At 44.8% G+C, this 10,429-nt stretch overlaps 1 protein-coding gene across 1 annotated transcript in view; it reads right to left on the bottom strand.

Moving 5' to 3' along the window:
* Positions 1–1,231: 1,231 nt before the first annotated feature.
* The window catches only part of VGLL1 (vestigial like family member 1), a 29,783-nt gene continuing 20,585 nt past the window's right edge, over positions 1,232–10,429 (bottom strand). Inside the window, exons 4-5 of the mRNA XM_072743472.1 lie at positions 8,898–8,957; positions 1,232–2,540 (exon numbers count right to left, since the gene is read on the bottom strand). Coding sequence (XP_072599573.1) covers positions 2,500–2,540; positions 8,898–8,957 — 101 coding nt within the window. The 3' untranslated portion in view covers positions 1,232–2,499. The remainder of the gene's footprint in view (positions 2,541–8,897; positions 8,958–10,429) is intronic.

The following is a 10,429-nucleotide window of genomic DNA, read 5'->3' as shown; positions in this document are numbered from 1 at the left end:
AACCTCGATCCATCTGCTAATTCTACACCCCCACCCCTAAACTAGCATCTCACAAGATCATCAGCTAGGAGTGTAGATAAAGCCAGGCAACACACGGGGCCAGTCACCCCACCTTTGTGTGTGAAGAGTGACACACATCATGTGCGTGCGTGTGTGTAGATTTTTAATTCCAAGAGTAAAATGCCAAAAGTGAGTCAAAGAAATGTTTTTTGAGTTAGCTTTTTGGAAATGAGGTGGGAAAGGAAACAAAGGATGGGTATAGAAAGTCAGGAATCTAAGACTAGGATTAAGTGGTTGATCTGGGCAGGGATTTCCCAGCATGTGTCAGAGAAGCAGGGGTCTCTCAGAGGCAGGACGCCTTGTCTTCCCCCTTCATTACAGTGGGTAACTTCAGTACAGCTTTCAGTTTCATTCAAGAGAGAGCTTCGGAATTTGCAAGGAAATGTTATCAGGTTTTACCAGGCTACAGAAGATGCCAGCCTTCTTGGAATCATTTCTTCTTTTTCCCTAAAGAGTATATATTAAGGGTTCAATCCTGATGGTACATATTATCTTTGAGCACAGATGAATCTTTCCAGCGTGAGCCAGAAGAAATACACACTTGGATAATTATGCATCACAAGCCTCCACCCTGAACTTCTCTCAGCCATCACCTAAAAGAGAAATGGCTTTTGAAGGTAACTTTGAGAGAACCTGTATTAGCCAAGTTTCTTTTCTCTTACTAAATCTAGGAAACAGGGACACCTGGGTGGCTCAGTGGTTAAGCACCTGCCTTTGGCTCAGGGCATGATCCTGGAGTCCGGAGGATCAAGTCCCACATCGGGCTCCTTGCATGAAGCCTGCTTCTCCCTCTGCCTGTGTCTGTCTTTCATGAATAAATAAACAAAAATCTATAAAAAATAATAAAATAAAATAAAATAAAATAAATCTAGGAAACATATGTAACACAATGTCTTGAGATCGAGTTACTGTATTAAACTGCCAAGGTCATGGACTCACTCAAGCAAGAGCTGTGGTCTTTATTTACACAGCAGATGGGAGGAAACATATCCAAGAGCCATGTTGATGTTAACCCTTGAAAAGTCCTATGGTGGGGAGACCTGGGCAGGTCACTTACCAATGCTAAGCCTCAGTACGCACATGGATTACGTGGAGATAATACCAGTCCCAGGGTTACTGGGAAGTTGGCATGAGATCACGGATGTGAAAGAATTTGAAACAGAGAATAGCATAATCCAAAAAAGTAGTTTTATTGTTTATTCACCCTCCGAGCTATTACATAGGAGCAAGTAGGGGGTGCTGTGTGGACAGCCAACACTGCCAGCAGGGGATTCTGAGGTTGTCACAGGCTACCTGCCAAGCTCACGCTGACTGCAAGGCTATCTACTAGATTAGAGACATGAGGGAGTTCAAAGAAATTTATCATTTAATCTGGAACAATCTGTAGGGAGGTCCTGCTGCCACGTCTTGGACTAAACCTTATCTTTCACCTCCAATTTGTCTAAGATGCTGTGGGTACCTATTTGGGTGGCCCCAATGGCTCTGTGCCAAAAAGAGAGCTAATGGCTTCCAGATGTCACTAACAGTGAAAGAGCTAAGGGGCAGGCTTCATGGTTTATAGAAGCCAGTAACGTGTCACCAAGGTCCAGATAAACACCTGCGGGGGGGGTGGGGGGGTCAGATGCCAGAGTCCTCATCCTCAGAGAGAGGGCAGAAAGCAGTTGGATCCACAGCTAAGAGATGCTCTTGGCACAGAACTGTCTAGGCCCAGCTCGGGACGGGGCAGTCTGTTCCCTAACTTCCAATAAGTCAGCTCTCAGGTTTCTCAGCAACTCTATTTGGAATCCCCTTTTTCAGAACTGAAGAATCAAACATTCCCAGCGAAAGTACTTCATTCATGAGAGCCCTTCCGAACCTTTTCTGCTTCTTTCCAGACTCTGAGGATGCTGGCAGAAAATGCCCAGCCTCAACTTCCTCAGTGGGTCTTGCCCACTCCTGTTCTCATTTTGCCTTTGGTGGAGGCAGGAGTGCAGCCTGCCACAGTCTGGGCTCAGGCTAGAAAGCTTCAGGCCATGGCTGGTATGTCGTCCATTCAGTTGGCAAACTAGGACAAGCCCATAGGACACCACACGGTCAGTCTCGGTCTGAAAGACTCTGCTGGTAGGGGGTAAGGAGACTGATTTCTAAGTAGGGAGGCAGCAGGTACAGGGAAGGTAGGATAAGCAAGCAGGGGGCCCTCTAAAAGTTCCCAACACTGAACTGCTCTTTTAACCATTTCATATGCTGAGGAGTCACTGATGTTTGAAAAAGTCTTGCCATAGGTCACAGGTGCCAGGGAAGAAATGTGTAGAATTTTAGGGAGAACATCAACTTGCTCCTGGCGCAATGCTCTTTAGTGACGGAAAGAGAAAAAGGCGGTGCAGTCTCTAGGCCCTCTAGATTCACAGTAGAAAATCATGAGCAGGTTTGGAAAAAAAATTCTCTTCTTCGTACTGAGGTTCAATAAAAGAACACATCTCTTCTCTCTGGAGACTGGTTTTCTGAAAAACAGGATAAGCATGATGAGGAAGAAGCTGGCTCTGGGGTCAAGTGAGCCCAGATCTGAATCTTGACTTCACCACTGCCTAGTTGTGTGACTTCAGGCCAGTTACCTAGCCTCACATTCTCATCTGTTAAATGGGACTACTAATGCTACCTTCCTTCCCAAGATCCTGGAAGGGATTAAGTGAGTTAAACACATGGAAAGTCCTTCCAACAGTGCCTGGAACATGTATGCTCAATAAATGTTAGCTATTATTTTGAAAGAGGCAATGTTGGGCAGCCCGGGTGGCTCAGTGGTTTAGCGCTGCCTTCAGCCCAGGGCCTGGTCCTGGAGACCTCAGATTGAGTCCCGCATCGGGCTCCCTGCATGGAGCCTGCTTCTCCCTCTGTCTGTGTCTCTGCCTCTGTGTGTGTGTGTCTCTCATGAATAAATAAAATCTTTAAAAAAAAAAAAAAAGAGGCAGTGTCTTTGGGGCACCTGGGTGGCTCAGTTGGTTAAGCATCTGACTCTTGGTTTTGGCTTAGGTCATGATCTCAGGGTTATGAGATGAAGCCCAGTGCTCAGCGGGGACTCTGCTTGTGATCCTGTCTCCCTCTCCCTCTGCCCCTTCCCCCTAACCCCGAATGTGCATGCTGGCTATCTCTCAAGTAAATAAAATGTTTAAAAAAAAAGAAAGAGAAAGAGAGACGATATCTTTATATGTAGTGGAGTAGAATTAGCTTTGTAGGGAAGACCAAGGATTTGGAAGTCAGAGAAAGCAGAATCTGGCACTCACTCAACATTGACCTTGGGCAAATTTACTTAACCTCCTTAAACCTCAATTTTCCTATCCTGTGAATGAGGATAAAAATAGTACCTGCCTTGTAGATAGCTACTGGTTCTTATTTTGCTTCACTTCCACGAATCTTATCATTCTCCTCATCTCTAATGACCTTTTACTTCCTTCGACCTCAGCCAGCCATTCCCATGGCCACACACTAGACTTTGTCATCACCCACACGTGGTACCCTTGCCATTTCAATTTCAAACATCTACTCTCCACCCACCACCTCCCACATTATTGGTGTAAGTAGTCTTAGCACTACATGTTTCCATAACCTAATGCTCTGGTCCATCAACCTCCACTACCCCTCTTCCCCATCGGCCTCCTCCTTCTTTGTGCCACTCAGAGACCAGGCTCCCTTGTTACAGTCACTCATTTGCAAATACCCTCAGCAATTTTTCCTCTCACCCCATCCATCACGCTTAGCTGCCAAAGCCAAAGCCTCCATCCCAGATGAACCTCGGACGAACCTCACCATCTTCCTTCTATGCATCACCCTAACCAAACAGCACTCAGGTAAATCACACCACCCAGCTCTTTCTACTTGTGACTCTTGACCTCAAACGTCAGCTGGGAACTCAAGAAGCTGACAACTTTCATACTTGCCCACCTTTCAACACTCAGATTCATTCTCAGCTGATGTTCTTGCCCCAGAGTTGATGGAAAAAACAGAGGTCATTTGATTAGTACTCTTCCAAATCCCTACAACAAACATGCAAATTGACTTGTACCTGTGTCCTTATTCTCCTTTTGTACAGTTTCAGTGCTACTATGTCCCCTCTTTCTAGCCATGTCAGTACTTTCACATGGACCTTCTCTGGTCTCAATGACCCCCCACCCCATGAAGTTATCCTCATCCTCCTCCATCATTATTTGATCTCTTCATCTTCATTGGATCATTCCCATTACCATACAGATAAAAGGCAAATATTAGAGCCTTTAAAAATATTTTATTTATGTATTTGTGAGGAAGCGGGGGAGGAGCAGAGGAAGACGGACAGCAGACTCTACACTGAGCACAGATCCCATGACCCTGAAATCATGACCTGAGCCAAAAGCAAGAGTTAGACGCTCAATGGACTGAGCCACCCAGGAGCTCCTGCCTTCTTTTTTTTTTTAAAAGACCCTCGCAACCCCACTAAGTCTCTAGCAACTACATTTCTACTCATTTGGGGCTAAACTTCTCTGAGGGGCGCTGGTACCTACAATCTCCACTTTCTCATCTTCCATTCAGTCTGCCAGCCACTGCTCCTATGAGGAAAACTGCTCTTTATTTTTTTTTTTAAACTGCTCTTTAAAAAAAAAAAGATTTTATTTATTTATTCATGAGAGACACAGAGAGGCAGAGATACAGGCAGAGGGAGAAGCAGGCTCCCTGCGGGGAACCCAACGTGGGACTCGATCCTGGGTCTCCAGGATTAGACCCTGGGCCAAAGGCAGTGCTAAACCACCAAGCTACCCAGGGATCCCAGGAAAACTGCTCTTAACAAGGTTATCAAAATCTGATGCCACAGGCAAGAGAAATTTCTGTCTGTATCCAGGAGAATTTTCCCACTCTTCTTGAATATCTCAGGAGCCTAGGGCAGCCCCGGTGGCTCAGTGGTTTAGCACCGTCTTCAGCCCAGGGCATGATCCTGGGGACCCGGGATCAAGTCCCACGTCAGGCTCCCTGCATGGAGCCTGCTTCTCCCTCTGCCTCTCTCTCTCTCTCATGAATAAATAAAATCTAAAAAAAAAATCTCAGGAGCCTTTGACCAAGTGGATCATTCCCCCTGTTTTGAAACATCACTCCTCAGTATCCTCTGCTGGTTCCTCACAGCCCCACCCTCTAAACATCGGCACACTTTTGGAGTCTCTCCTCTGTCTTATCTACACTTTCTGCTAAGGTGATCATTCAGCAACTTGAAGTACTGTCAATTTATATATTGATCAACCTCAAAGGTTTACCTAGGCTTCCCTTCTGAACTCCTCACTTATATACACAACTATTTAAGGGATATATCCCCTTGGATGTCTTATAGGCACCTTAGACTTACACGGCCAGAGTTGAATAGAGTCAACAGAATTGTGTTCTCCTACAATTTCCCTTGTTTTGACGCATGTACCACTATCCACCCAGTTGCTCAAGCAGGAAACCTAAGAGCTACCCTGGATTCTTCTCCTTTCCTCAGCACTCCCATCTAAACCATTAGCAAATCCTAACAGCTAAACCTCCCACATAGGTCTCAAATGCATCAACTTGTCTCCATTGCAGCCACGTAAACCAAGCTGCCATCTTCTCAGGTGTCTTCCCTCCTAACCAGTCTGTTTTCTTTCTTGCCTTCCTCCAGTGTGTCATTTCCATGATGGCTGAGTTGACCCTAGTAAGTACAAATTGGATCACACTTAAAATCTTCCCATGGCATGGCTTACCAAGTCACTTAGAGCATAAAATCCAAACTCCCAATATGACCCATTAAGATCACAGGTCACCTGGCTCCTGTCTACCTCTCCAGCCTGGTCTTGTGCCACACAGCCCTTTCTCACCAAACTCTGGCCACACTGATCTTTCTCCATTCCTCACAGACATCTAGGCCTTTGCATGGGCAGCTTCCCCCACCCTCTCCATCTCCATGCCAACTCTCCCTCAAGCTGACTCTCCCCTCCCCCTTTATTTGGGCCCCTGCTCACACATCACTGTCTTAGAGGAGCCCTCTGACCACCTTATCCAAAGTTGGTTCCCATTTTCCCATATTTCAACACCCTGTAGTTTTCCTTATAGCACTTATAACTTGTAAATATTTTTTTCCCTTTTGGGGAGAGTGAGGTCTTGCCTTCCCCACTAGATTATTAGCTCTACGAGGGCAGGGACAGAGAGGGTCATTCACTAATATCATATATGTACATTGTAACACCATGCCTGGCAGTTAGCAATGTTAATGAGCAATACTGATGTATTATTATCTGTAGACATTAAAGCAATGCAGTGTCTATTTCTACAGACCAAAAAAAAAAAAAAAAAGCAAATTTGCTAAAAAATTTTGGCACCAAAGTTTTTGGGACTCACCTCCAGAAAGGTCTGACTACTATTCTGGCTGATTGCTCTGCTCCACATGGCTCTGTCGCACAGATGTGTGACAGATAGCACAGGGTACTGAACCCATGTGGGAGGGGCAGGAGACTCTACCCTCCTTCCTTTGACAAATCTTTTTCTGGGGCCTCACTCAGGAAATCTTTCATAACTACTGAAATTCCTACTGAAAAGTTCATCCAGTTCATTTTGAAACCAGCTTCATATAAATTATACAAAGAATCAAACACATAGAAGTGACAGAGTTCTGTGCCAGATCTATTGTAACAGGAAGTGAGGATGCAGAATCTGTGCATTTCACAAGCTCCCCCAAGATACTCACTATCAGTCAAGACTGGGAGCCTGGCACATGCTGAAAAGCAGGGGCTTTGCTGGAGTTCCTGGAAGTGGCTCCCTTTCCCAGTTCCCGTGCCCTGCTGCCTCCCTCTGCCCAGAGCCACAGTGGCAGGATAGCTGCCCTGGGACTGTTGGCATAGCCAGTAGCCACTCCCCATCTCCCTTTAACTACTCTCCTTTCAACTACTCTCCCTTCAACTACTCTCCGCTCGGGGAGTCCAGCCCCTTGCCCATTTCCATAGGTAATGTTGTTCCTGTGCCTGCTTTCCAAGCATTCCCTCCCCTTATTCTAGGACAGTGTCCAGGCCACAGATAGACAGTGAATCCAGATACAGTGGAATGATTTTACCAGTTGCCAATTCCCACTGTTGTACACTTGATTTAGGTTGGAATTGTTTTTCAGGATTTATGTTTATTGCAATTTAGGATTCGGGATGGCTTCAAGACTGAGAGCAAAAGAGAGTAGTACCCCTGCCACCTATTGCTGTGTGACCTTAAGGCAAGTCCTGTCACTCGTTTGAGACTTAGTCTCTGTGTCTATAGAATGAGAGTATCTATGCATCCATTCAATCCCTATTTACCGAGTATCTGTTGTGTTAAGGCACCTAAGATACATACATACATAATTCACAAAGTCACTGTGGGCACTGAGCAGGAAGGCATGCATGGGATCCGGCTCATTGTCCCCACCCGTACATGTTGTTGCTGTTGTTTTTGGCCTGTAAACAATTTAAAGCATCAAGTTTCCAGTAATTCTAAGGCTTAACATTACCAAGTGTATAAACTATTAACAAGTACTTAGAGAAGACTTTATAATCCTGACTTTCATTAATTAGTAGGCTAGAAAAGCTCCTCTTGGGTAGAGATTAATGCGAAGCCTGACTCAGCCATGCTAAAGCTCTTGAACCAGCCCTAAATCCATCTCCTCACTTGGGCATGACAAATTAATCACCGAGGGTGGTTTATGGCTTTGTCTGTTGGTCTGTCTTACAAAGGGGCTTCAATCAAAATAATCTGTACTTTATCGGCAGATGTATTTTTACTCTTTCCTTCTTCAGCATTCTTCTATTGTTCCCAGGATTCACTCATTCATCCACTCAACAAATATGCATTCACCTCTGTTCCAGGCTTTGTTGCAGGTGCTGGGATGTGGGTGTACACCCCTCAAAGTCTTGGCCCTTGAGCAGCTGACATTCTAGGGAGGTCTACTATTGCCCTCACCCCACTCTACACTAGACTGTAAAGTATTTGAGATTGGGGCCATGGCAGCAGCTCTTCCCTTCCTTATACACACAGCTTGGAGCAACCTGAGACACACAAAATACCCTCTCCTCCCAAAAGTCACTTTTTGATAGCTTACTATGTGCCAGTCTTATCCTGTGTGTTTGGTGGCTCATTTTTTATGGCTTACTGTGACTAATTTACAGTGGAATGTCAATCCTCAGCATTTACATATATTATTTTATTTAATCCTCACAGAAACTTGGGGGGGGACACACAGTATTTTAATCCTCAGTTCACAAATGAGGCAACTGAGGAATGAAGAGGTTAAGAAATGTGACCAAGTTTCTGAGGCTAGTAAGTAATGAGCCCAAATTCGAACCCAGGCCATAAAGACCCCCAGGCCTTTCCATCCAGATTGTTCCCTTTGTACGTTCCTACTGACACCACTTAAACATTGAGTGTGGAGCCCAGAGTCCTGGCCTTTAGCCTCAGGTGACATTTTCCTCCCGCAGAGTCCTGGGGTGGCCCTATGTTCCAGGCTGAAAAGTGAACACCTGGGACAAGTAAACTCCGCCTCATGAATTTGTTCATTTTGCTGAGTCATCTGGGTTAAATCTAGCTAAGGTGAAAGAACTCAATAGAGCTACTAGGATAGCAAAATAGAGAAAGAAAGAGACAGAGAGAGAGAGAGAGAAAAGAAGAAAATGGCCAAGACATTTTATAAGGCACCAAGTGCATGTGCTCTTTGACACTAAGATGAAACAAATTACAACTATGAAAATACTAAATAATAGAGATCAAGGTATTTTCAGCTGAGGAGCCTGGTTTTCACATTGGGAGCTTCTCAGGTTTTGTTCTCAAGATACAGAAATGTAGTATCAAAGGCAGAACCAGATACCTACTTTCACTTGCAAGGTTGGCACTGGCAGGTCCACCATCTGGGGGGAAATATATTTTCTTATCTAGAAAGGAAGAACACATGATTAGAAATCTCCAGGGACCCCAAATGGACTTGTCCCTATTTTTTTTTTGTTTAAGATTATTTATTTTTTATTTGAGAAAGGGAGAGGAAAAGAGCATGAGCAGGGAGAGGGGCAGAAGGAGAGGGAGCAGCAGACTCTCTGCTGAGCATGGAGCCCACAGCTCCTGCGGGGCTCTATTCCAGGACCCTGAGATCATGACCTGAGCTGAAGACAAATACTTAACTGACTGAGCCACCCAGGTGTCCCTGCCCCTCAATTTATAGACTCTGGGCAGATTCTCTCTTATCAGAAGTCACAAAAACAGAGAAGCTTCTGTTTTTAAGGTACCTTGGGTCTTGTTCCCATCTTACAGGCAGTGTTCCTGACTTCCCCAACAGATCCTAAGAGCATCAGGTCAATTAATACTACTGACATCAATGTTAGTAGGAGAGTATGAAGTTCGCAGTAGTCAGACCTGGTGATAAAAATTTGAGAACGGGTCTACAGGTTTCAGAAATAGGATCACACCTGCATCATAATTTTGCCATGATGTGCCTGGCATATAGTAGATGCTCACTAAATATTTGCTGAATTGGGTTTTAACTGTATAGTTGTTATGTTTGGGAGGTGAGGATTTGAGCCATCTGTGTTCTAACCAACTGTCGAAACGGGGCTCTGCTTTGTGTATGCACAGGCATATATGCAGACACAGTTGGCCTAATTTTTCCTCTGAATCTGGGAGGACAGATTTGTGAAAGAGTACAGGGATGGGAATTTTCATTGGTTTCCCAAGCATGACATTTTTATGATTTACTCTTGAAGTACATTCCTAATCAAACTCTGGAAATGACAGAGTGGTGTTTTAATGGGAAATTTGTTTTCAACATTAGGCTGGAACACAGTGCCTGACTTAGGTAGGCTATGCTGAACAGGCCCTTTGTGTACTGTATATTTAGTTCAGAGTAAAGGCAGCTTCTAGCAATTTCTTTCAGGCATGGAACACTAGAACTACTGACACATACGGACTAGGGGGCTGTAAAAGAAAATTTGTCCAGAGTATAGAATGCCAGAGGATGCAGACTTGGCCCATTGAAACCATAAAATATATATTATTACCAATGTTTCACATAAAGGCAAATTTTGTAGCAGATTGGGTTGTTCTGTTGGTGAAAGTATACTTCAGACCAATTCTTTTACAAAGAAGGGATTCTTATTTTTTGGTGGGTATTTGGCATCTAGTAGGCACTAATTAAATAGTTGTTGGGTGAATGAAGAAGTAAATGAGCCTTAGGGGATTTTAGTTCAGGGGTAGGGGTAGTGTCCAGGGAGCAGGAACCCAAGGGAGACTGCACAGGAGGGGCCCAGTTCACAGGCACAAGCCACCGACAGCCAGATGCTGTGGCGGTCCCCAGGCAGCAATGGGACCACCTCTATGGTGGCTTTGAATTTTAATATTTGGAGCAGATGGTTGG

Source organism: Vulpes vulpes, chromosome X (genome assembly GCF_048418805.1).
Source record: "Vulpes vulpes isolate BD-2025 chromosome X, VulVul3, whole genome shotgun sequence".
Taxonomy (NCBI): Eukaryota; Metazoa; Chordata; class Mammalia; order Carnivora; family Canidae; genus Vulpes; species Vulpes vulpes.
The sequence above is the reverse complement of the archived record's forward strand: the minus strand, read 5'-3'. Positions and strand labels throughout refer to the sequence as shown.